Here is a 26,967-nt window from a genome sequence, read left to right on the forward strand (position 1 = left end):
ATATATATATATACACAGATATATATATGTTTTTTTATGGAAATTTCCCAGATGATTATAATACGCAGGCAGGATTGAGACTCAGTGCCCTGGATCCCATCAGTGTCTGGTTTTAGGTGGGACAGTTCATCCTCAAGTTTGATTATTTTATTGCCTTCAAAGATATTGTATCTTTTCTTTTTTTCATCTACTTACTAATCATCGACTTGCTTCTCGTGAGTGAGCTCTTAACCAACTGAGCCACTTGGCTGGCCCTCGACTTGGTTCTCTAACATTAGAAATACTGTTATAGCAGGAAGTAGAGTGAGACAAATTGAGCTAAGGAAAGGAGTATAACTTAGTGGATGTCAGGAGTGTAATGGGCACTTCACATTCAACAGAATTAAGTCAAAATTCCTTACAGGCTCGATTTTCATATCGTCATTTCCTACATCTAACACACAAACGTTATTCTAATGGAAAAACAACACACTCCTGTGTGTCTCCTCTACTCTCACACTACACTTCTCACCACCAAATGTGCGGGGTTTTTTCCATGTCAAGCAATTCTGCCACACCAGATGGGTGTCCTGTAATTTAACTCAGTTCTGACACTACCTGCCTGGAGTTAGCATCGGGTCCCACAAGTTAAGGGTTTATTTCCACACTTGAGATGCCAGCCGCAAATCCAGCTTGTCACCCGTGCTTCTGACAGGCTATAAATTGGAGGTTCCCATGACCCCCTCCTTGGGTTTGATTAATTCGCCAAAGAGGCTCACAGAACTCAGGATTAGTTTACTTACTAGGTTGCTGGTGTGTTATAAAAGGAATACAACTCAGGAGTAGACATGGAAGAGCTGTATAGAGCAAGGTATGTGGGAAGGGGGAGGAGCTTGATGCCCTCTCCCAGTGTGCCCTTCTCCCAGGACCTCCACATGTTCACCAACCCAGAGCTCTCAAATATTCTTGCCAAGTTATGGTTAGGAAGCCATTGCTTTCAAGGTTTTTTATTGTAGCATTCTGAGAGTGTATTGCAATTGAAAGACCATGGGCTTTAGAGATGAAATCCTGGCTGCAATGCTTGGTTTTCTCACTGACAAGCTTTGTGACTAAACAAGTTACATAACCTCTCTGAGCCTCATTATTCTCAAAGATCAACGATACTAATCAAAGACACTTCATGTAGTTACTGAATGATCAATTCAGATATAAAGGAGGCATAGTAACATAATAAAAACATCATGAACTTTTAATTCTGTTCTGCTACTTGCTGTGAGACCCTAGGACATGTCATTAAATCTCTCTAAGCCCAGATTTTCTCTTCTGTAGAATGGGGATAATACATGTCTCATTGGGTTGTATGAAGACTAATTAAGTAATAGTTAATAACAGCTAACACTATGAAGTGCTCATTGCATAGTTCTAAGAACTTTATGTATGATTTATAAGCCTTAAAAACATGTCTTATGTTAATAGCTTTAGGTAAGGTACCAACTTTCGGGAAGTAAAGGAAATGAATATTCTAACATGTTGCTAAAAGTTAATTGTTTTGTGTATTCCTTAGGCCGATATTTTGGATGTCAATCAGATATTTAAAGATTTGGCCATGATGATCCATGACCAGGGTGATCTCATTGGTATGTATTATTGATACCCTTAACATAAAGGTGAGTTGATAGGATTTTGTGCAAACAAGTCAGTAAAATGTGTCTTAGGAATGCCATTTAAAAATTATTAAATTCATTTTCTTAGCAATTTTCTTATGTGGTAAAATATAGAAGTTAAAGTGAGGCCTCCATGAATATTCAGCTCCATTTACTTGCCATGTAAGTGTTTGGCTGTTTTGGGAAATAGCTGTCAGCTTCCCAGCTTTATTCCAGAAACTTGCACAATTATGGGATTAGTAACTCCTTTTTTAAGCTTTTTATTTGGAAACAATTTCAAGTTTGTAAAAAGTTGCAAAAATAAAAATACTAAAAGAAGCTCCTTAATAACCTTTACTCAGACTCACTTCTTGTTAACATCCATTTGCTTTTTATTTGATCTCACTCTTTCTCTCTTAGTGTTAAACAAAAAATTTTAACTTCCACAGCTAAAAGTCTTTTTAAAAGAAAGGGTTTATTATATTAGGGCATTGCTAGCAGAAAAAGACCAGTCTCAAGGCATGGAGTCTAGACCACCAGCACATAGCTAGGTAGGAAAGACAATATGTCCATTGTCCCAGAGTTTTGTAAGCATTTTTATACATACATCAAAGTAAGAGGGGAGACAGGTATAAGCCATTCTGAAAGGTTTTACATTAGCTACAGACAGGGTACAGGGGGTGAAGTGGGGCCAGTTCTGGGATAGGCAAGGCCAAGTCTGCAAGGAAGAAGTGTCCGCTCCTGTGGATTGGTTCATGTGTAAATAAGAAATGGAGGCTCCTGGGCTTCGATGGCCCCTGGCTATTCTCCCTTTTGGGTAATTGTGGAAATAGCCACCTGGAAATTAATCCTAAATTCCAACAGATACACACAAATGCGAGCAGTCTTTTACCAGAGCTGGTCCACAGGTCTTAGCAGGCTAACTCTTCTGTCCTTTCTCCTGTTAATCTGGCCTCTGTAATTTTAATTTAGAACATCTCAGAATTTTTTTCTTGTCATATATATGTAATTTTTTTCTGAACCAGTTGTGGGTGACTCGCATACTTCATAACCCTTTCCCCTAAATACTTCAGTGTTTATTTCCAAAGAATAGGGCTGTTCTCTTATGGAGTTGGTAACTTTTGATTTCATGGCTGGATAGTTGGAATAATGGTGGTGAAACAAGGACCCATACATAACCTCATAAGTCTGTTCAATTTACAGTCTTGAAACATCTGATTTTGGTTAAACATCCACTGCTCTTCTTTTTTGCAGATAGCATAGAAGCCAATGTGGAAAGCTCAGAGGTGCATGTAGAAAGAGCCACTGATCAGTTACAGAGAGCTGCTTACTATCAGGTAAAAACAGGTACCAGAGAAAGTCACTCTGTACTGCAGACTTTATGGGCCATCAGAGTTCCCTGACACATTAAGAACAGCTGCAGTCTTGCTTAGGCTTAAGCTGGAGGCAAGTAGTCATAACTGAGTCCCAGTTCCATTTTTAGTCTTTTCCTTCGCAGAGAGATCTACAAGAAGGCATCAGACCTGGAATAAACTTACATAAAAGCCTTTTAGCTGCAAAGCTAACCCCATAAGCTAGCATGATACGTAAATCTGGTTTAAAGCTGGTTTTATATCCTACACAGCTGAAATTTGTTTCCATTAGGATAATGATTGGGATACAAAGCAGGACTTTGCAGAAACTTTATGTTGACTGTTGCCACAGAGGATGGGCATAGAATCAACCCCAACGGCTATTTATCTATGAATAAATAGGGGTTAATCATTCTACTTTCTGTGAAGTGATATTCTTTTACATATTAGTTGAAACTGATTTTATGAGTTATATGGGTCTTTAGCTCAGTGTACTAATATTGTGAACGAAGTCCTTCTCATTTCTCCATTTGGTGTTGCATGGCTTTTAGAAATAAATAGTATTTCAGTCATTTTCCATGTTCCTAGGATAGCTGTATTTTACCTGGAAATGTTCCTAAAGAAAAGGGACGATTAAGTAAATTATCTACATCCACTCAGTGTGATATTATGTGGGAATTAAAAGATGTTTGTGAAGAGTTTATAATTTTTATGCTAAAATGTTAAGTGAAAAACACATCAAACATCATAAGTATGATCCCAATTATATCAAACAATTTGTCTAGATAAAAGATCAGAAGGAAAGTCAAAATGTCAAGTTTTATCTTGTTATTTTCTTTCTGCTTGTCTGAACTTTTTTACAATGAGCATAAAATTTTACAATAGGTGTAAAACCTTTATTAAAATAACTTATTTTACTGCAAATAATGCCTAGCAGCATTGATATAAACGGTTCCTTTGCTAAACTGTTTTTGGGAGCCTGGAATTAGAACTTATACTACTGCCTACCACTGGTAACTGTTGAGGTTTTGGGAAGATCTCTGTGTATTCATGCATGGACAGAGTAAATTTTGAATTACCAGCAGGCAGATTTATGAAGCACTCTTGTAGTCTTAGATATAAAAAAATTTAATTTGTTTCATGAGTGTCTTCTGTACATATTTCCCTCTTCAGAAAAAATCTCGCAAGAAGATCTGTATCCTGGTGCTTGTCCTGTCAGTGATTGCTGTTATCTTCGGAGTTATTATGTGGCTAATTTATAGAAAGTGATTGATTGCCTCAGAGCCTTCTCCCACTGAACTGTTTTCAAGGGCAAGTGCTTGCTGGAGTCTTGCCAGAACAAACTGATCACAAGAAGAGAGCATACACCAGAATGTCCTGTAATAATTTAGTTAGAAACTAACGACTAACTAGTTTTTGGAATTAGTGACCTATGGAGACAGTCCTTAACAATTTATGTACACATTTTATTGATTTTTCAAATTAGGAATTAATTTATGTGAATTTTGCTTTCTCTTATATTCTGATTGCCCTTCATCCCAAGTGTTGACTGAAAATTCCATTCTGGATATTCTTGTTTTGACAGGTGACACTACAGTCTTGTAAATTGTCTTTTTATGTGTATACAAGATTTACCTTTTTATTAGCAACTAAGATAGAATTACTTTCTGGCACCCAGCATATTGGAGTCTGTCAGAAACTGTATAATAAGCCAGCAATTTTTATTATTTAACGTTTTACTTTGAATTTGTAAGAAGCCTATTGTCTATCTGCTTTGAAAGATTTTAGCAATGTATTTAACTAGAAAGTAAAAAATTGCACGTGCGATCCAGATTAAATGAGAAGTATCTATTTGAGCGGGCCAGTTGCTGGGGTACATGTTAATCTGGGTTTCAAGTTTACTTTATTATCTGCTGGTGTCATCCACAGCAGTTCATAGACACACCATCCTGTTCACTTTTTGAAGCAATTCATTAATTAACATTATTACACTCCAAGGGGTTCTTCTCCTACCTGTCTGTACAGAAAGGGATAATTAGACAAAGCATGCTTTTGGAAAGCAAATAGGGATTGTTTGGAATGATTTTTATTCTTTTGTTCAGTTATGGCTCAACATTCCTGGTGAATGATAAATGTTGCTGTCAAAAGGCTGCCTCTCGCGCCTTATAAGGGTTGCTGGGCATTTGATGGCAGATTTTAAAAGCTAGACTGAAGTTGGTTTACAATTTAGTTCTGTGAACCTGGCAATAAGGCAAAGCAAAGGTTCATTTTTGTAAATAATACTGGTTTGGAATAGTGATGTTAGACATCTTAATTTATGAACAAGAAATTAATCTCTCCATGCATAGTTTTAGATAAGAAATGTTTCAATAAAAGATTGTTGTCTTGTAATATAAATGTTATCCACCTCCCTTTTTCACAGGTTTAGAGCAGTTAAAGGGAATGCAATTTCTTTAGGCTCTCACATAGATGTGAATTGGGTCAACACTTTCAGTTTCTTCCTTTAGTGAATTAGAGGATTTGGCCACCCTGGATATATTTATATTAATTTCTTCTATTCCCTTTAATGTTACTTGATCTTTTACTAAACTAATGTGAATACTAGGGAAACACGGGCCCAAATGTGTAAGTTTCTTTGCACTCTTGCACCATTCTACCCACTTAATACAAATAAACATTTTAAAAGCTTTTGTAGTATGTTTTTATGAGTTAACATCCTAATGTGGTAGGTATTAGGTAATGTGCTGTCCTGAGAAAAATTGAGACCTGCAAGAAGACTAGAGATAAGGTGAGGATTGGTTTGGGGGTGGGATAGGTGCTGCTGCTGTCCCTTCCTTGAAAACCAGGATGGAGCTATTGGGGTGTCACAGTGGCCCCAGCAGCAGCTTCAGAGCTTATTCCTTGGTTCTATGATCACTACCCCTTCAGCTCCAAATTACAGTTGGACTTGGATACTTCATTTGTAACATTCCAGGCAAGCAAGTCTTGATTGTGAAAAACTATTTCAGTTTGGGTAAAATGAAGCCACCATAGTTCTTTTCTCTAATACTACATACGTAGTAATCCAATGATGGTGGTAATAGTGGTCATAGGTAGCAAATATGACGTTGGCCTAGAATTTGAATGACCTGGAATTTGTGGCAGTGCCAAGAAGTTCTGCTAGATGGTCCTAATAAACCTGTGCATAGAATCCTCCTTATTTGTGTTTTGTTCATTGGGGGCATCATGGTCTAGGACGGTGGTTCTTAACCATGGCTTCACATTAGAAACAAAAAATACTGATACCTGGGTGCCTCTGCCACAAAATTCTAATTTAGTTAGTTTGGAATATAGCCTAGGCATATGGACTTTTAAAAGCTTCAGATAGTTCTCATGTGTAACCATGGTTGAGAATTGGTTTGGAGGTCAAAATCTAGCCTGGGTTACAGAAGGCTTGAAGAATCTTAGCTCTGCCATTAACTTGCTGTAGGTATTTGGACTAGTCATGTAACCCACAGGCCCCCAAGTTTTCTCAACAGCTCTCTTCTAGCTATGAAATTCTCTGATTATAAAGACCACAGGGGTATGGTCTGAACATAGAAATTCTATGTTTGCTTGTGTATTCCTTTCACCTTCCTCTGTTCTCCTTCCTTTATGGAATGTTCTAGAAGTACTGGATAGATCCAGTATTCTCTCTTCAAGTGAATTAAAACTGTAGTATAGGGTAAAGTCAGGCTGGCTACTTCATCTGGGAATGTTCCAGAACAAGAACTTACTAGCTGCTAGACTGATGCTCCCAGGGTAGGTTTGTTTGGTTTGGTTTTGCTAAGGGGTGGTGGTACACTGCATTGTACCATTGGGCAAAAATATCAAAATGAAATTACCATTCAGTCAGTGCAAAGTAAAACACCCTGAGCCGCCTCCATTCAGTTGTTTTGTTTTTCGTCTATTCAGAGGCTGTCCTCAATCATGGGAATGAAACTTTTGCTTTTGGTCACTAAATGCAGACCAGAACCCAACTCCGATTTCAATCTATCCTGTTTCCTTGGGGTAGGAATCACCTTCCTTTTGGCTTTTCTAAGCATGTTTAGTGCATCCCTAGGTTTAAAAGAATTTTTCAGTACTGCCTTCCAGTGTTACAAGACATAACTAGTTTAGAATCTCCAGTTAACCAGGGAATAGTTTGAAAGGTTTTGATTCCCAACCTCTGATCCTACTTTTAGGCCTGAGTAGTTCATTTTAATACTTACCCAAAATGAAATTTGGTTGACAATGTAGCACTTAATTTTTAAAGATAAACTTGAAATAACAGAAACTTTAATGTTGGACTGTGATTAATTAAGGACCAAGTTTTTACCAGTCCATGGAGAAATGAGAAAATTGATGTTGTGGGCTTTTGAAAAGTACTGTCTTTGAGGCTAAGCTAATGACCTCCTCTAATTTTTTAAAAAGGACATTTAAAGATTGGAAAAATGAAAAGGTGGTGATGTTAGATGGCAGTCTTCATTTTTAAATCTCCTTATTTGGCAAAACAAAAGTTGACATTCCCATATGTTTTTTTTCTGGCCCATGACATCTCTAATGTCTGTGAACCACTCTTCTAGACTAGCCCCATCATTTACAACTGAAGAAGTTGAGGCCAGGAATGGCAGTCTATTACAAGAATTCAAAGGCTTGAGGAAATGCTCTACATGTGAATGATCATTTGTGGGTAATATTTGAGCTCTTGCTACCAGCAATTTACTATGCTAAATGTTAAATGTTTCACATTTTACATTTATTATACCCACAAAATCATCTAGGAGATATATTTTTCTTGTCCTCTTTTTATGGATTAGGAAAACGAGGCATAGTAAGTAAGTAACCTGCCCATGGGCACCCAATTTAGGAGCGATGGAGCCACGATTTGATCTCAAGCACTCAGACTTCAAAACTATACCTTTAGATGCTATACACTATTAGTCTCCATGCTTCACTAATATAAACTATTCTGCTCACCACGTCTTTCATGAGGCTGTCTCTCAAAATCTGGAGTAATAGCAATTTCTACCCAATTTTTCATGAACACCTTTTCTTCTGTTAGTACCCTGTGAACTTTTCATTAACCATCCTGCTAAATGAAGCCGCCTGCTTGTATTATCTGTACACATCTTTTTTTTTTCTCAGTGTCTCCACTTGATCACTCATATAACAAAGATGTTTTAAGAAAGTTTTCTGACATCAGTATGCTCCTAATGTTTTTAGGTTCTATTCTAAGGAAGTCCCAATGACAAAAAATCTTGTCTTTGTTGAGATACCAAAATCCAAAGGCAGCTAGACCATCAGTCTTTCTATTTCAAAAGAGTAAGGGCCTGGACAGCTGCCCTCTAGTTTGCTGATCTATACTGACATTACTGGCGCCCACACAGAGAGCATTTTGATTTGTAAGGTTTAGGTAAGTGTAAGGTGCCATTACATCACAAGCCAGTGTGAATATCAGCTGTGCTGGAAACAGGGAAGATGGCCAAGGAGTAAAGAATTTTATAAGGGTAAGAATATAGCTTTAGGTTTCTTGGGTGTATAGTCAGCAATACAAAGGACTAAATAAATGGCCACACGAAGGAGAGAAATTGAAAGGCAAAGTTGACAGATGTTATTAGACCACTCATAGCTAGAAATGGCTTCAACATCACCTCATGCCTGAAAGGGGCATGGAACCTCAAAGGCCTGCACAATCTCTGTAGATAAAAGTACCTTGTTCTTTTCTGTTACTCTCAACACTTTTGAGGCTATTTAATGCCTTCTCAAGAACCATGTCGTTGTGCTCAAAGGAGGGAGTCATAGCCTGTTTTCATGAAATCAAGTTTAGAATTTGAATTTTACCCATCAGCCTAGTCGCTGGAATCACAAGACTGGAAAGGGGATATTAACAGGTCATTTGATAAGAGATGTGATCAGTTAACATCCTTGCTGGATGAGTTTGTTGTGCTTTTAAAGGCCAGAAGAAAAGGTGATTCTCCTACCTGCCTAAGAATTGATCATTTTAAAATCCAAGTTAATATGTTGCAGTTAAATCTTGACCCCTGGATATATCATTAAGGGCAAAATCTTTTGAACAGGCTGATATTCAAATTTAAAATCAAGAGGGCCAGTAACAGGATTTAAGAAAGGAAAAACACCGTAGAAAGATATAACTTGCTATGCAGTGCCTCTTTCGGGGTGAACTGTAATTTTGCAATTAGTTTCTTTAAAAAAGGAAAAAGCAGTTCAGATAATCCAGGTTTTCTACAGAAATCAAAAAGTGTTGGGCATCAGTTGCATGATGATAATAAATATGTCTACCGGCGTCTAAATGTGCAAGACAGTGGTGATTAAAGAGCATGGCCTTTGGCACCATACAGATTTAGGTTTGAATCCCACTCACCACTTCTTCTAGGTTGAGGCTGGGCAACTCAATCTCTCTCAGCCTCCCCTCAGGGATCATAATCAGGGATCATAATATCTATCTCAAGAGTGTTGTGAGGATTAAATCTATATACAAACTTGCCCAGAGAAGTAAGCACCCACTAGACAAAGCCATTATAACCAGAAGCCTTGCTGAAGGTCTATTTCAGCCAGCTGTTGGCCTAGGGCAGGCCTGAATCCTAATGCTTCCTTTCACGATCTAGTGACCATGACCAAAATTTAAAAATTCGAAGGGGTCACAATTTAATTACTGCATTCATACACATTAAAGATTTAGATGTCTGCCTTCTGATCGGATCCTTACCTGGCTCCAGCTTGTCCAGTTTTCATAAACAGACCAGATTTCCAAATGATCCACCGTAGCCCTCAAGGCCCAGATTTGGATTAGAAAGGGGACGCGAGTGGGGTGTAAGCTGCTCTGCGGAGAAGGGCCAGAAGAACAGAAACAGAATGAGTGATCACTCCAATCTCTGGGCTCTGGTGTAAGCATGGAACATGGATGAAGGAGTAGCGAGATTTAAGAGCCCAGGAGGATGTCTGCAAGAGGGGCGTAGGGGGGAGACCGATACTACCCCTTACAAGCTCCTTTTCCTCAGACACCTCCCGGCCAAGGAAAGCCCCAGTCTCCGGAGATTCTTCCAGAGAAGGCCAACTGTCTCAAACACTGAAAACCACCTCAAAACCACATTCCACTCTCCACCGCCACCAGTCTCGCCCCCTACCTGCGGGTGTGAGCGCGCGCGCGCGCGCGTTCGCACAGGCCACTGGGATACCATCTCCTCTTAGTCTTCCAGTTTCCCGGCATGCTTCGGGCCCGCCAAATGGGAGGGGGAGACGCAAGATGGCGGCAGCCGCGAACTCCGGCTCCAGCCTCCCGCTGTTTGATTGCCCGACTTGGTGAGTGGCGGGACGACCAGGGCTCCAGTGGCCTGGCCTGGCCTGACTTGGGCTGGCTGGGCGGCTCATTTCTCTCAGCGAGCTGAACGGCTCAGAGACCTGGGGACTGATGGAGGGAGAGATGTCCGTCGGGCCGGGCGGCGTGTGGAGGAACCGGGAGCCTGAAGCCCGGGCCCAGGCACTAAGGAAACCCAGAGTTGAGGGCTCTGAGGTGCTCTCTTAGGCAGCCCTTTGGGCAATCAGCCGGTTGCCGGGGCACTTTGGGCCGTGGCCCTGAACTTACCCCAACTCCTGACTGAACGCCTAGTGCTCTTGTGGAGCACGGTATCTGCTCTCCTGCTCTCTTGTCCCGAGCGCGCACGAGCTAACTTCCCCGCCCTAGCCCAATCTCAGAGCCCCGCATCTCTGTTGTGCTGCATCCCTGATCCAGTACTTGTTTGTCCCTCGCAGACTGGGAGCCACCTGAGGGCAGGGACGGCTCTGACCTACCCTGCATTCTCAGCGACCAGCGCGCAGCCGGGCACAAGTGGACATCAGTAATTGTTGGAATGAACGAACCCCTTTCATCCTTTCTCAAGTTCTTGGGAATAATGGGATAATTTAATTTAGTCTTTGAGTAGGGTACAAGATGAATAATTATGAATTGCCTTGTAAGGAGACCCGTCTGAGTTAGAGCTATTTCTGCTGTAAACTCATCACAGTGTATTTATGGGTTACTCTTCTCTGCCTCCCGTTATATTGAGATCCTCAAGGGCAAGGGCTGCCTGATGCATCTTTATATTCAGCTCCTAGGCCTGAGACAGGCACATAGTAGGAGTTCAGAAAACATGTTTTGGATGTAGCATTGCTTTCCCTGTTTCCCCAACAAAATGGGCTTTTGCCCAATGCACTGTCCTTTCAACAACTGCCATACAGTAGTTGGGGCAGGATCGTCAGATGGCTATATTGTATCTTCAATTAGATGGATGGATACATTTTTTTTTTCAAACTTCAAAGGAACAAACGTAGGAAGCAAGTGAATGTGGCTATTTTCTGGGTCCTTTTTCACTTTTGTAATACCCACTTGCTTCATTCTACAGATTTTGTGTCCACTTTGGTTCCTCGCTGCGTCAATTTCAGAAGTAGGACCAGGACAAGTAAACTTATAGTTAGAAGAGACTGTTTGAAATCACCTTCCATTTCCTCAGAGTCTGTTATGTACCAGGCACTGTGTTAGGTGCTTTGCAATATGTGTGCTATGAATGCTATGGTTATAGGAGTATACAGAAAAGTTCCCTTAGACATGCCATTGTAGAAAGACCTGTTCAAGGATAATAAATCTCTTTTGTATTTATCAGTACTTGGTTTCATGGACATGATATTGGATTACCATAGCTCCCTAATTACATGTATGTACCTCTGATTTGGTCTCAGAGCTCAGGACAATACCCTTTCCTTATTCTGTGATGAAACTAATCTAGATCAGCCCAAAATACCAACTGATTTATTCAGCGTTTATATGGTATTTGTGGTAGTGGCAAAGCTTAGATTCAAACTCAACTGAGCAGACTATCCCAGCTATAGTACTTGCACTCTCTATGCTGCTTTCTCTCTGAGGTAGCTATCCAGTGTTAAAATATAGGTTTCTTTGGTGCTGCTCTAAATACAGATCCACTAAAATCTGTTTTAGAGCAATTGAATCACTGGGGAAGTAAGTGTCATACTTAGAAAGGAGCTGTAATAACAGAGAAATAGATGACATTTCTGCTTGAACATGAACTAATTATAGGCTGGTAGGAGAGCTACAGTATTGAATGGGACAGTGATTGTAAATGGCATTTACGAACTCAGCCTGAAAATGCTTTTATTCACTCTTGTTTTTCAGGGCAGGTAAACCCCCACCTGGTTTACATCTGGATGTAGTCAAAGGAGACAAACTAATTGAGGTAAGGAAATACATGTCTTCCCTTTTTTCCCACCACACTAAAGATTTTTGCCAGTGACTCATTTTTCCACCCCCTCTCCTGTGCTTTGTTTTCCAGCAATGCTACTTTCGTTCATCCTGATTTTTTCTCTATTAAAAGCACATGGTGATATAACACGTTCAAACCGCTTATCTTCCATAGACACTCAGTTATTTTTACTTCTCTCACCTTCCAAATGAAGGATTTTAAGAGATCATGGGCCCAAGTCAAACAAGAAACCCTGTAACTTGGTGAATTCCCTCTCTCTGAGTACATGGAGTTGTGTGGTAGCTGTAAGATATGCAGTCGCTAAAGAAGAAAGTGAATGATGTAGACTGAGTCTAACTTTTATGAGATTCAGGCCCAAGCCCTTTAAAGAAAGGAGTAAACTAAGATACTCAAAAAAGAGAATGGAATGGTGATGAAATTCATTCATTTATTCAAAACATTTATTGAGTGCTTACTATGTGTCAGTCATCGTGTTCGGCATAGGGACTACAATAGTGAACAAAACAAACATGGCTCTTATCCTCAAAGAAATCCTCTGGTGGAAAAGACACAATCACACAAAAAATTACATGATAATAATAGAAATAAGCACTGTAAAGGAAACGTTTAGCAGAATTCCAGCTTTTATACAAGCCTCCAGAATGAATACCACATAGAATTTCAAGAGAACATGAATTGTGATTGGCTATTAGGTTGTATGTTTTGTTTTTAATTCTATGGTACTGTTTATTTACCAAGCAATGAAGACTAAGCCTGCTATGACCATGGAGTTATGAGTCTCCATGTCTTAAACCAATTTTATGTTTACTTTTTAAGATAGAATTTAGGTTCAATGCTCCACTTTTGAGTGCAGTTTTTATTTTTGTTTTTTTTTTGGTATATATAATAAAAGCATCGTTCCATTGTTGAAAAGCTATCTGTGAGATCTCCTGAAGGATGTTCTATAAATATATCATTGTCACTTCAGGATGTTCTAGAGATACCCAGGTATTTTGCAAAGCATTAAAGCATGAGTTATGATGAATTCTTTTATTAATTCATCATTCCCTTAGCCAGTCACATAGAGCCCCTTCGTCATGGATTCTTCTTTCTTTTTTTTTAAGATTTTTATTGGGGAATTGGGGGGATGGGAACAGTGCTGGGGAATTGGGGGAAGGGGAACAAACAAGTTGCTGTCGTTTTGTTCTTCAGTCTAGTTGTGGAGGACGTTGCTTCACTGGCCCAAGTTGGCACCATCGTTGCGCTCTTCCCGGGCAAGGCAGATCAGTCGCTGGCTTCTGGACGGCTGCTCATGGCAGCTGCTGGCCACTCACACTGGCTGCTGGCTATACACGGTAGCCCATGCCAACCCATTGCCACAGGGGCTGCAGCCTATGCCGTCGCCGGCTACTCACAGAAGCCCAGCTCCAGGTTGAGCTGTTGTTCAGCATCTTAGCTGTGGAGGGCAGTGTCACTGGCCCCCATATGTGGGATCTGAACCGGGGCCCTCTGCCGTCCCAAGCCAGTTCTTAACCAATGCGCCACTCGGCCGGCCCGTATTCTTCTTTCTTAAAAGTTGAAAAACATCATGATTATTCAATGAAATAATTTTGCTAAAATGTTTATTTTTTACTATAGACTGTTCTACAGATAAAAAATATTGTTGCTAAATAGCAGGAAGCTTTGAAGACATAGGAATCTACTTTATTACTAGAATTTAGTAAGTCTTCAGTTTGCAACAGGAAGAGACAGACAAGGAGGCCTAGCCTTAATGATATCATATTCTTTTGTGAAATAATTATATTTTCAAAGCTCTTAAGTTATCTAACATCCCTCTGATTACTGGTTTCCATGAACTGATAATGTTCTCTGTCTTCCATTGCTCTTAGGTGTGCTAAGTTGCCACACAATTGTTCAGTTACAATCTTTAGACATCACTGTATTGTTCCTGAGGAATAGATTTGAAATGTGCTTATTTTTAAGGATTTAGGGCAGCACTTGATACTAACCGAGCTATCTATATCCTAGCCTTGTGTCAAAGGCTTGTGATGTGTTGTGATAGTTGGGTTTAAGAAGTGCAATATTAAAACAAGCCATGAGTCTTTTAAGCCCATTGTGTAAAGTCACACTCTGAGTTATAACTCAAAGGCACAACTGGATAATGGGGACCAGTCATAGCTAGTCAAGAAATTGTGGCTTTAGTGACTATTCAAAGACCAATGCATTACATACTCTTTTCCCGCTACATTTTCCCATTTCTGTAATTGAGAGGACTTTAATAGTGAATGTATATATGTAATTTAGAGGCCCTTTCTCTTTTTCACCCCCCTCTAAACTGCTAAATCTCTGGCTTGTCTTTGGCACCTTAGAATCATAGAAATTTGGTCACTGTTATACTAGACCTCAAGAGCTGGTGGTGGTATATACTGTTTCCTTGAGACTAGCCTATGAGCACAGTGGTTAGCAAATTTAAGTTTGTGTGGACATAATCTATGTGCATATAAATATGAATGAGAAATGCAGTGAGATTCAACCTGCAAAGATACTACCTAGAGAGAATAAGATGTTGAAATTTCAGAGCTCTCTCAATTCTAAAGCAATGTCTTAAAACTTGGGTCTAAGTAGACGTGGGGGATGATTGTCTTATTGAGCTGCCTGGCTGATGTTAAATCTTGGTGCTGCCTAGCAGTATGAGCCTGGAACAAACTCTGCCAGCAGCCGATGGGCGCTGCTGGACAGGGTTTTCCAGAGGTGACCCATATACCTATACTAGCTTAAACTAACTGAGAGCCTTATGGCTAAGCTTGAAAGAAACTGGGTAAGTGGTTTGTTTAAAGAAAAATTAATTAAGAGTGTGACCCATAGTACTTGTTCATTCCTGAAAATGTTCCTTGCCATATGATGCATTTTTTGATGCAGGTAGAGTGAAGAAAATATATAATGTAGTGGTTAAAAGAGCTTAGACTCTGAAGTTACACAGACCTGAATATCTAACCCAGCTTATAAACATCTAGCTATGTGAACTTGAATATGTTCATAAATTTCTTTATGCCTTAATTTTGTCATCTATAAAATAGATGGGTACCTACCCACCTCACAGAGTGGTTGTGAGGATGAAATGACAGCATAAAACTCATAGCATAATGTGTGCCACATAAGTGCTCAGCAGGTGTTACTATTATCAGTGTATGAGGTGTATTTCTGATTTTACAAAGGGACCACTAAAGCATAGGGGCAAATAGTAGCCCACTGTGAGTTCAGTGACATAGTCAGAAATGAAACAAGCCTCTTGATTCCTAGCCTAGCACCATACTAACTTGACTGTGCTTCTCTACTCAGCTTCGTGCTGTCTTCTCTCAGGGATTTTAGAAGGAATATCCGTAATGTGAAATGTGAACTTAATGAGAGCTTAAAGAGGTCTTGTAAGGTTTTCCTTTAAAAGAAAAACATATATCTTAATGGGGGTTATTCTTCAAAATGGTCAAATTGTAGACTTTTAGAACTGGAAGAAGTGTTAGCAAAATTTATCTGGAATTCTTAATCTATGACAGCCCAGTCTACAACCAATCTGTGGCAGGCTTTACTGATCTAGGATTAAAAGAAAAATAAGGATAGTTGAATTGTGAGGTTTTCATAAAGCTAAATTCAGCTCAAAGAATAGTCCTTTATCCTTGCCCTTCCTACTTATTTGCTGATAAAATGACCTTCTTTTAATAAAATGATTATAATGATACTGATTGGTGGCAGTTTTGTTTTAAGTCCTCATTTGGCAAAATAAAAAGTTAACAATGCTGTGTCAGCCCACACAAAATTTTAATAGTTTGCTGGTCTGTGAAATCCCCTTTTCTGCTTTTATATTGGAGTATGACAGTAAGTCCTCACTTAACATTGTCCTTAGGTTCCTGGAACTTTGGCAGAACTTTGGGGAGATTAATTGCCATCAACCCCTCAAAATGTTAGTAAATTATTCTGAGCTTTTAAAGAATAGTAGGAAATAGTTTCTTTTTCACCTGGGCAAGGAATTTTATCTACTCAAGATCCTCTACTTATTTGATTGGAAGAATTTTTGCTAAACCCTGTTGAAACCAGATTTAAGTAATATTTAATTTAATATTTATTTAGAAACTGATTATTGATGAGAAGAAGTATTACTTATTTGGGAGAAATCCTGATTTGTGTGACTTTACCATTGACCACCAGTCTTGCTCTCGGGTCCACGCTGCCTTGGTCTACCACAAGCATCTGAAGAGAGTTTTCCTAATAGATCTCAACAGTAGTAAGTAACTCATATCCCATCCCATCTCACACATTCCCTTTTGGGCAATGTGAAATGCTCTTTGGGGTCTGCAGTTTCAAAATCGTGTATTATTACTCATCAAGGAAGACGTTTACCTTTGGTTTTTAAATCATCCCTTCTCTACTCCTGTGACATCGCCTATCTTCCTGAAATAATTGATGACTGGAGAGAGAAGAGGGTTTTGGGGAGTATTTTCCTGGAGAAGGCAATAGGTATATATAGAGAACCAAAAAAAAGCACCCAGGAGTTAGGGACTATGGGTATCCAAGTGTTTATAGGACCATGATAAATTGTAGTCCAATTTTAAGCAGAAGCTATGATTAGTTCCATTAATGTGGTAGAGTAGTGGTGTAGGGCATTTTAAAAAAAAACTTGTTTTGAGCAAAATTTAATTTTTTATAATGGGTTCTTTATCCCAGCGACATTTTGCTTTGACTGCTACTAATATAAGTTTTAATTTCATGAATACACTCCAACTAATAAGATTGTCATCTTTGCCAAAGATAATCTTAGAAATGCAGTTGAGACTTAACTGCACGGAGCCCTAAGGTTTGTTCCTTTTTCCCATGTATAAATAGTGTAAAATGTTAAGGACCCTGCTTCCTGGGCTGACCATGTTCTCCTCCTTCCCCCTTCCCCAACACACACCCCACCCCACACCCCAATCTGCTTATGTAATGGTTTTGGAGAGCCTTGTCTCACAAGTACTTACTTGCAAATTTATCTCATCTTTTCTCTCCATTTTATAACATGCAGAATGCAGACATGGAAAAATGTTCAGACTCTCCAGTAGGATTTTGACTTGCCTTGGCATTCATATTGCACCTGTTTCAGCCAACCTCCTTTCTTGTCCTGGGGAAAACCCAAGCATAACTGCCACCAGGGCCTATGTTCCTTAGACTTGGGGCTGGAGAGGTCAGACCACAGTGATGCCTGTCTCCTGCCTTGGGGGTCATGGTTATTGCTGGGTTGGAGCCATTCCTGCTGGACCCAGAATGGAGCCAAGCCTGTCTGGTAGCAGAGAGCAAGCAGTGGTATGTGTTATGTGGGGTAACGGCAGGTCTGAAGATGTGTAAGAAATCCACTGAAGAGATTCAAGACCCAGTGAAGGAGTTTTCTTTTTCATTGTGACCCATGACAAGGGATGCAAAGTGGACCCAGTGTCGTTTTCATTTTAAAAAGCAGAACTGATATGCTGGGAGGAGCTGCTCTCCCTTCTACAACTCAGGTTGGTTTTTCTTTTTTGTCTTACATTTCTGATTTGGTTATTCCCAGCACACGGCACTTTCTTGGGTCACATTCGGTTGGAACCTCACAAGCCTCAGCAAATTCCCATCGATTCCACAGTCTCCTTTGGCGCATCCACAAGGGCATACACTCTCCGTGAGAAGCCTCAGACATTGCCATCGGCTGTGAAAGGAGATGAGAAGATGGGTGGAGAGGATGATGAACTCAAGGGCTTACTGGGGCTTCCAGAGGAGGAAACCGAGCTTGATGTAATTCCACCTCTATGTCGTTATTTTGTCTTTTGGGACTCTGGTTTTTGCAATATGTAGCTGTTCTGTGTAGCTTGAAATGCCAGTGGCTTATCAGCAGGAGGTTTTCTTGAGCCCAGTAATGGGCCATTGCCACTTTGGCGGTATAGTGTGGCCAGCTGTGACACACTTTGGAGAGCTGCATTGTGTGGGTTTGGTTATGTATGACCAGGGTAACAAGGAGACTGGCCTCCTGCCAGTATACCCCCCCGGTTGCCTTGTACACCTTCACTGGGTGTTAGGAGCCAAGGCTGGGAGTTAAATTTTTCTAGAGCTGCGCTGTCTAATGCAGTAGCTACGAACCACATTTCAAGTACTCATTGGTCACATGTGGCTGGTGACTTCCATGTTGAATAGCACAGGTAGAGAATATTTTTAACAATCAGAAAGTTTGATTGGGCAGCATTGGCTTAGACTGAAGCTTGTCCAAATAGCCCAGGAATCTTCTGAATAGAAATGACTGCTTTTGTTCTTAAGGGCCTGACTGCCCCGAAAGCCATGAATTTTACAATATTTAGTTTTAAAGTGCTAAAGTTTTCGTTTCCTAGAGGCTGACCCCAGTAGTTTGTGATGTGGCTGTTGTCCTTTACATGTCTGTAACTGCACTGGGGAGACTGGTCCATTCGGGTAGACCAAGTGCGAGCATGTCTTTAACCACCCACATTCATTTACTATTCTAGTACAGCAAGGCAGTTTCCCAGTCCTTAGGGAGAAAAGCACCATGGGAATCTTATAATTCAGAAGCTATTTTGTTCTAAAGAAGTAGCCTCGTAGCCAGAGGTCTGGATGGCAGTCACTCTTGCCCGTTTCTCCTCCAGGCTTCTTTCATGCTTCCATGTCTTTTAAATTCAGTATGTTAGGTCCTCTCTGGGTCTTCATTCACGAGACATTTGGAATATCTCAAACTGCAATGCAGATTGGAATGAGTCCAAAGGATTGGGAAGAGGCAGGCAGCAGTGCTGAGGCCAAGTTAATCACTGAGATGGATGGGTGGTTATGAATAGAAATGGGGCCATATGCAGGGATGGGGAGCGACAAAATATTAATGCCGAATATTAAAGGGACTGGCAGTTAGTGCCCTTATATGAGTTTTAAAGGAGAGATCTACTGGGAAAGACGCTGTCAGTTGACCTTTCTCATCCGGTTTTGCTACTTTAAAACAATTCTTGGAGTTCCTTCCAGTCACATTCCTTTAATTCTCATCATGAAGACATGATAACCTTTCTTTAAAAAAAAAACAAAAAGCAAACCAAAACCTCAATTCAAAGGTGCTTGTATAGATGACCTGTTTTCAGCTCAGGGCCCTTTACTGCTCCCCTCAAAGAGGGTGTTCCACATTCCATTAAAGGTGACTTGTTAATATTAGCACTCTAGGGACAGGAATGAGTCTTTTCTGAATACAAAAGAGAATCTTGCCTGCCTGGGGAGGTCAAGGTTAGCCCCTAATGCCTTCTTGCCTTTTACTTATTAATATATTCTCCTTCAAATTCCCTGTGTACTGACTCCTGTCTTTCCTGAACCCTGGCCAGAACCTGACAGAGTTCAATACTGCCCACAACAAGCGGATTTCTACCCTCACCATTGAGGAAGGGAATCTGGATATTCAGAGACCAAAGAGGAAGAGGAAGAACTCACGGGTGACTTTCAGTGAGGATGATGAGATCATCAACCCAGGTGAGCTGTCTTCCTAGTTTCTTCTAATGAAAAGCTGTGGTCTCAGAGAGTAGTGTACACAGCCTACAGGTCAGTTGTAATGTTTCTCAGCAAGGTTTAGGATGACAGGTGCTACAGTAAGGGGGAATATTGTATATAGTTCATTGGTGGAGAACCCTCAACACTCAAGCATTATCCAGTTGCAATGTGAAAGAAATTGCTAAAAAAAAAGGCCCATATATTTCAGTACATAGAGCAAGGCTGTAATTCTCTTCTGATGCAGTATGTCTGTGTAGTAGTGAAGGTTCAAGTTCAGTGTAGGTGTTTGCTGTCTTCACCTCAAAAGTAGAGCATGATGTCTTTATGGGTTTTGATACAATTGGTAACTCTAAGATTGGAGAGCCTTCTGCTGCCACATTGAAGACTTGCCTCTCTGTAAGGAAGTAATTTATAGTTTCTGTGGAAATGTCAGCAAGATGAGAATGTCAGTTTATGGGAAGGGCACTAAGTTTACCAATTTGTCCCATCATTCGGCATTTATTTTGGGGGCTCAGTTATCTCAAGGGCCTGGTAGGTGGATGACAGAGCTCGGAGGTACAGCTTATACAGTGAAGATGGAATTAATTGGGATTCAAAAAAACCTTGTTTGAAAATAAATCTCAATGGGTAGAAACAAGGATCCCAAACTAACAAGTTGCTTTTATTTCCCAAAATGAGATACAGTCAGAATAACTTTGACGTCCTGCATTTAGGTTCAAAATATCAATTCTTTAAATGGAGAAGATAAGATCCACTCTAGCGACAGCTCATGAAGAGATCTAGGGATTTTAGTTCATTGGAAATGCCGCCTGAGTTGTTAGGGGTATGTGGAAGCTAATCAAGTGCAGTTTAAGGTTGTATTAATAGAAAGGTGGACAGTAACCCCACTGGCCTGTGTTCACCCAAATATTATTACCAAATGTAAGCATGGCCTTAACCACCAAATGTGTTGTGTAGTCCTGAGCAAGGAGGAGACTCACAGCTCTGGAAAACAGTCCCCCGAATGCTGGGGATGTAGGGAAACTGCATGGGGGAGAGCAGATTGGAGGAGGCATGGCCACTGTGCTTGGGTGTTTGCAGGGCTGACCCGAAGGAGGAAGCAGCGGCAAAACCAGAGCCAGTGAGTAGCAAGTATTTGGCTCAGCCTAAAAAAGCAACAATGAATCCTTCTGATACTTAGAAGAATTAAAAGGATTTCTGTGGAAGAGATTAGGTATTCATGCTAGTGATGAGTTCACTTTCTGATGGGTGTATGAAGTGGAATGGATTGCTTCTCAAAGTGGTGAATGCCCGAGGGGAATGTCCCAGCAGGGGCTGGATGACCAATCTAGGAAGCTTCTTTTCTGGGCCCCAGAACCTATTGAGTACGAGTTTCTAGGAGCTGGACCTAGAAATTTGTAGTTTTAAACCAGCTCTTGTTTTACTGATGAACAGCCAGCAACTTGGGAATCAATGGACTAGACAGTCATTTAAATCTCTTTCGGGACACAGAGTTTGATCTGCTCTGTTTTTCTCCTGGAGAATTATTGCCCCAGATCTTTATTAAGGCAGCGTATTCAGGCAGAGTATGGCATAGTGGTTAAGAGCGTGGGCTCTGGAATCAGAGGGCCTGGGTTTGAAATCCGGGTCTCCACTTAGTAGCTGTGTGACCTTGGTCAAGTGACTTAATTAGACTGCTGGCCTCACCGGACTGATGAGGGGGTTAAATAATTGACATATGTAAAGATACCTCAGATCAGTGTTCTGTATTCAGTAAGCCCTTGATAGATGTTAGCCATTATCCCCATCATCATCTGCTACCCCTTCTGCCTTCTCCCCATGTAACCTATCCTATACCAGAAGTAGACTTAGCAAGGAATTGGTTGGTAGATCTTCCCGGAGCAGAGAGCTCCTAAGACGGGCTTATCCTCTCTCTCGGAATAGAATGGCTATAGAGAATGAGGAGAGGCGGAGAGGCCTGACCTCCATTCAGCCAGCACAGGACAGGGTCCCCCCGCCCCCCTTCCCAGAGGCTTAGCCTCTCCCCTCTGCAGGCCTGGTGCACGTGTGGGCCCCCCCCCCCCAATAGTCCCTCCTCTCGGGCTCCAGTTGCTCTTGCACTTCGTTCAGCTTTCCTTGCTGACGGGATGATTGAAACAGGCCTCCTCTGGGGATGAGAGAAATCAGGGTGTCTTTTTAGAGACCTTGTCTCCTTCCTAAGTCTGGATATCTCTTCTTTCTTCCATATTGAAGACATTCATTCACTTACTCATTGAACAAAGATTGGATGTGAACATAATACCAGGCTATATTCTTTAGAGGCATCCTAATATGTGAAAAGCCAGACTTAAATAAACCAGGGGTTAATTGTTCAAATTAAATAGGGAATCTTTGGGGCCGGCCGAGTGGTGCGATGGTTAAGAACTGGCTTGGGACGCCAGAGGGCCCCGGTTTGGATCCCACATATGAGGGCCAGTGACACTGCCCTCCACAGCTAAGATGCTGAACAACAGCTCAACCTGGAGCTGGGCTGTTGTGAGTTGCCTGCGACGGCATAGGCTGCAGTCCCTGTGGCAGTGGGTTGCCATGGGCTACCGTAGGTAGCCAGCAGCCAGCGTGAGCGGCCAGCAGCCGCAGTGAGCGGCCGTCCAGAAGCCGGCGACTGATCTGCCTCGCCCGGGAAGAGCACAATGATGGTGCCAACTTGGGCCAGTGAATCAACGTCCTCCACAACTAGACTGAAGAACAAAACAACAGCAACTTGTCTGTTCCCATCCCCCCAATTCCCCAATAAAAAATCTTAAAAAAAAAAAAAATAGGGAATCTTTGTTTTTCCAAAGGAATGCATAGGAGTTTCTTTAAATAACAGGCACCCTCAGTGCATTGAAAATAAGATATACAATATCTACTAGGGGAACAATTCCTTTCCTACCACTATATTAAGATAAAGGGGACTTAGAATAGTTTTCTCTATAATGATAATAAGTCTGCCTGTCATTTCCACACACTCATCCTTCAGCAAGAAAACCCCTGTTCATCCCAGGTGACCCAGCCCAGTCGCCCTGTCTGCTCCAGAACAGTTTGCCACGTCTCTTGAAGCACCTCCATTGTGTCATAGCCTGTCTGGCTTCACAGCTGTGCAGTCCTTAAAGGCAGGACAGCACCTTGCTCTTTATTTCCATGCCTGATGTCCAGTAAATGAGGCATGAGAGAGTGGCTGACTGCAAACCCGTACCTTACTTGGTCTTAGTTCTTTGTTCCTGCAGAGTGAATGAAACTCGAAGCTTTCAGGTTACAATAAGGTGTGTAAGCCGTGAAAAGGGAATTGCTCTCCCACCCTGCCTGGACAGGGGGCTTCAGATCCTTTAGTAAAAGTCTGGATTACACGCAGTTGCTCTGGTCAAAAGGCCAAGTTCAGCTGGAAGCTGGATCTGAATCCTGATTCTGTTGTTTGCTAATGAGCAGGCATTGGCAAGGTAGATGGTGTGCGATCTCTTGACATGTCATTGTTTTGTCACTGACATGGGATTAATAATATCTGCTCCTTTGTTTCTCCCCTCCGAAGAGGGAAGCATATGGGATGGGAAAGAACTTGGGGAAGGCGGCGGTGGTCCAGAGCACAGGCCTGCTTCTTGCTGCCTGGACTCTAGTCCTGGCTCCTCCGCTCTCCAATAGTATAATTGGGCCAGTCACTTTAAGACTCCTTTAAGCCTGAGTTTCTTTTCTCATCTGTCACGTGTTTCTTGTAGTACTTACCTCATAGGCTTGTTGTGAGGAGGATTTAACACGGTGCCCAGCACACAGTAAACACTTGAAGTGTTGGTTGTGTTTTACTGTTTCAATATGAGTTGTTGTGGCTGCTTTGTTCACAGCAGCCCTATCCCCTTAATCCTCCCAGTAGAGAACCAGACTGACCCTTCCCTCATGTCTTTCTGCAGAGGATGTGGATCCCTCAGTTGGACGCTTCCGGAACATGGTGCAGACTGCAGTGGTCCCAGTCAAGGTAGGAAGCAAATTGTAATAGTATTTGAAATGCCATACAGTCGGGTTTATAAAATCCACCCTTTTATGTGTAGGTAAATGTTAAGTGTGTGTTTAGTTTTAAAATACATTCTTTGCCCCTCTCCCATTTTTCATCCTGTGGGAATGCTGTGACTCCATCTATGTCTAGAGGATCCTGGAGAGCCATAGAAAGGCTGCAGGTGCCCAGCCAGCTGATGCTGCATATAAATTAGGGTGCGATGTAGGTCTGTAAATTTACCTCCCAGCAGGGTGCAGACAGGCCCATGTCTCTTTAGCCTTCTCCTCCTGACTCAGAGTAAGCTGTTAGGCGAGGAAGAGGCATTGCTGCATTTCTGCACGGCACCTCTGGCTTTCGCTGTGCCTTTATTTTGTGAGGGGATGGCACAGATGGGACAGCCAGCCCAGACCTGGATTAGGTTTAGAAACCAGGTATATTGAAGAACCAGGAGGTGGAAGTTACAGCGGTGCTCTGAGTGGTCCACCTGACAGCGAGGACTGTCCAGAGGGAACAAATAGCCTCTTAAGTAGTGAGATCCCAGTAAATAGAGGCATTCGAAAAGTGATTGGAAGATGCTGGTCAGGGGCTGTAGGGTTTATTTTTAAGAAATCTTTAGACTACATTAGACTTAGATTCATAAGATGTGTCTAGTTCCTGGTTAGTCTTTGTTTAATCCAAAAAGAGTAGAGAAGCGTGGGTGATCTTTCATGAACTTTCTTTAATCTAGTGCAGAAAAGTGCAAGATGAAATTTTTCTGTGTAGCTCCATAGTGTTCATGTCACGTTTCTCCTTGAGCTCTTTTCTCTCTTTCTGGAATGTTCTGTTGTCATTCAAGTACAAAACCAGCATATATTTTTACTTTTATGTCAGTTTTATTGTAGTATTGTTTACATACAATAAAATGTACACATTTTAAGTGTACCGTTTGAGTTTTGACAAATGTGTACACCTGGGTCACCACCGCCCTACTCAGTATATAGAAGGTTTCCATTACCGCAAATGTCCTTTACGTCCCTTTACTGTCAGTTTCCTCCCACTCCCAGCCCCAGGTAACCCGTAAACTGCTTTCAGTCAGTACAGATTTGTTTTGCTCTCAGATTGTTTAAAAGTTGGGCTCCTAAAACATGAAGATAGTAACTTCTTATTTCCATGCCCCCCCCCCAAAAGAAAAATTTAAAACACCTACTACCACCCATCATCACCTCTGTTTCCTAAAAGGGCATTTTAACACCAAAAAAAAAGAGAAGGAGGGGTATGACTTTAGGATAAAGAATAGTCACTTAAACTGGGTAAGTTTTACTTTTTGAAAAGCTCACACACTCTCCTCGTTTTTCTCACTGTGTGGAGCCATCACATTAGGTGACCACTGTGAGGTCTTTTCAGATTCTGAGCTTTCAGGACAGTGAAATAGGTTGTCTGGGAAACAAAACAAGCTAGAGGTTTAGGGGCCTTCCCCGATTTTTCTAGGGCTGGAATAGAAAAGACTGATTTGCCCCACTCTTGTGCCTCACCTCTTGTCTCCTCTGCTCCTTGTAAACCACAGAAGAAGCGGGTGGAGGGCCCTGGCTCCCTGGGCCTGGAAGAATCAGGGAGCAGGCGCATGCAGAACTTTGCATTCAGTGGAGGACTGTACGGGGGCCTGCCCCCCACACACAGTGAAGCCGGCTCCCAGCCGCACGGCATCCATGGGACAGCACTCATCGGTGGTTTGCCCATGCCGTACCCGAACCTCGCCCCTGATGTGGACTTGACTCCTGTTGTGCCATCAGCTGTGAACATGAATCCTGCACCAAATCCTGCAGTCTATAACCCAGAAGCTGTCAACGAACCCAAGAAGAAGAAATATGCAAAAGAAGCTTGGCCGGGCAAGAAGCCCACGCCTTCCTTACTGATTTGATACTTTTGGTCATGGAGAGGGGAGGGGTTGGGTGGGAATTGGGTGGAAGGGTGATGGGGGAGCTAATGAACTAGGGAGAAAAATTTTCCTTGTGTGCAGTATCATTCAGAATGTCTCCTGGGGTCCTAACCATGTAGTTTAAAACTGGGGGTGGGGTTGAAATATCCCATAAAGACCTGTCTTCAGAACACTGTTAGTGTGGAGAAATGTTGCGTATATCCTTCTAAATAGACTGCCTGGGCTCTTTCCCGGGCCTTCTATTACCTCCTGTTTCTTTTCTCCCTCTTAATAGGATCATTTTTCTTTAAAGTCACATACCCCGGGGAGGCCCTCATGTTGAATCCAGAGCTGGGGAGGCGACAATCGCATCACCAGCCTTGTGGGTCCAGTGGCCTGATTTATATTTACTATCCCTGCAAGTCCTCGATAGCAAAAGGATTGCCACAGATTGGAGGTTGATCCAAAAAAGTGTTTAGAGTTCTTCAGTTAAGCTAAGATTTAAACTCAAAAATGGATCAGTGGTTTTGAGGTCCAATAGTTAGGCTTTTCTCTTTTGTCCTTTCTGTTGGAATGAGAACATTTTGATTTTCGTCTGTGACCAGTGCCATAGACACAGGTTGGTAGTTTTAAACTTACTACTTTGTTTGAACTTGACCTGTTTTTCTTGTCAAACCTGAGTACTCTGCCTGCTGAAGTTGCCCATTTGATACCGGAGTACTGTCCTCAACTCTAAGGCTTTCCTTTCCTTTTCAAGGATGTGACGAGTTAGAGAAATTCCAATTAAAAAGGAAAAGATTTTACTTTGCAAGTAATGATGTCTCTAAGAGGGTGTTTTTAGATGTTGGTTCGGAGGCTCTTTCCCCCCTTGTCTGAGAGCTCGTTGTCCAGAGCTCCAAGACTAGACCTGGCTAACACACATAGGAGACGACAGTAGGAAACGAGTCAAGCTTTGTACAGAGATTTGTACATTTGTGTAATAGGCCTTTTCACGCTTTATGTGTAGCTTTTTACCTGTAACCTTTATTACATTGTAAATTAAACGTAACTTTTGTCATTAGGGTGCAGTTGTGGTTCAGTCACCATCACCGATTCCCACTGCCATTGGGGAATGTTTGTCAAAGGTTCTTGGGCTTGGGAGGTGATGCTCTGTCCCCCTTTTACTACCACAAATAAAGATGCCCCCCGATGCAAGCGCAAGTTCTGATTAGAGATTCCAGTCTCCAGACTGAAGCCTCACCGAGCACAGTGGGTTCGGAGGTGCCTGCTGCCCTTCATCAGGAGGCTGAAGCGCAGACCTGACGGGGGAGACCGGGCTTTGGGG

At 41.7% G+C, this 26,967-nt stretch overlaps 2 protein-coding genes and 1 long non-coding RNA gene across 8 annotated transcripts in view; 2 read left to right on the plus strand and 1 right to left on the minus strand.

Moving 5' to 3' along the window:
- Window positions 1–5,664, plus strand: part of STX12 (syntaxin 12) — a 32,813-nt gene extending 27,149 nt beyond the window's left edge. Inside the window, exons 7-9 of the mRNA XM_019650176.1 lie at window positions 1,544–1,616; window positions 2,877–2,959; window positions 4,148–5,664. Coding sequence (XP_019505721.1) covers window positions 1,544–1,616; window positions 2,877–2,959; window positions 4,148–4,243 — 252 coding nt within the window. The 3' untranslated portion in view covers window positions 4,244–5,664. The remainder of the gene's footprint in view (window positions 1–1,543; window positions 1,617–2,876; window positions 2,960–4,147) is intronic.
- Window positions 1–10,113, minus strand: part of LOC109386736 (uncharacterized) — a 12,891-nt gene extending 2,778 nt beyond the window's left edge. Inside the window, exon 1 of the long non-coding RNA XR_002124839.1 lies at window positions 9,702–10,113. This is a non-coding gene — a long non-coding RNA (uncharacterized LOC109386736). The remainder of the gene's footprint in view (window positions 1–9,701) is intronic.
- A 40-nt stretch (window positions 10,114–10,153) lies between these two features.
- Window positions 10,154–26,703, plus strand: PPP1R8 (protein phosphatase 1 regulatory subunit 8). 6 transcript variants are annotated; one of them, XM_019650172.1, is made up of 8 exons: window positions 10,214–10,294; window positions 10,745–10,836; window positions 12,159–12,219; window positions 16,348–16,501; window positions 17,798–18,018; window positions 19,587–19,731; window positions 23,667–23,731; window positions 25,293–26,703. In XM_019650172.1, the coding sequence occupies exons 5-8, from the start codon at window positions 17,953–17,955 to the stop codon at window positions 25,644–25,646; spliced, it is 630 nt and encodes a 209-aa protein (XP_019505717.1). In that variant the 5' UTR covers window positions 10,214–10,294; window positions 10,745–10,836; window positions 12,159–12,219; window positions 16,348–16,501; window positions 17,798–17,952; the 3' UTR covers window positions 25,647–26,703. The 6 variants fall into 6 exon arrangements, with proteins under 6 accessions (XP_019505714.1, XP_019505717.1, XP_019505716.1 ...); XM_019650171.1 differs by having other exon boundaries at window positions 10,745–10,830; XM_019650169.1 differs by lacking the exon at window positions 10,745–10,836 and having other exon boundaries at window positions 10,154–10,294.
- Window positions 26,704–26,967: the final 264 nt, after the last annotated feature.

The sequence above is a fragment of the Hipposideros armiger genome, unplaced genomic scaffold (genome assembly GCF_001890085.2).
Source record: "Hipposideros armiger isolate ML-2016 unplaced genomic scaffold, ASM189008v1 scaffold_138, whole genome shotgun sequence".
Classification (NCBI taxonomy): domain Eukaryota; kingdom Metazoa; phylum Chordata; class Mammalia; order Chiroptera; family Hipposideridae; genus Hipposideros; species Hipposideros armiger.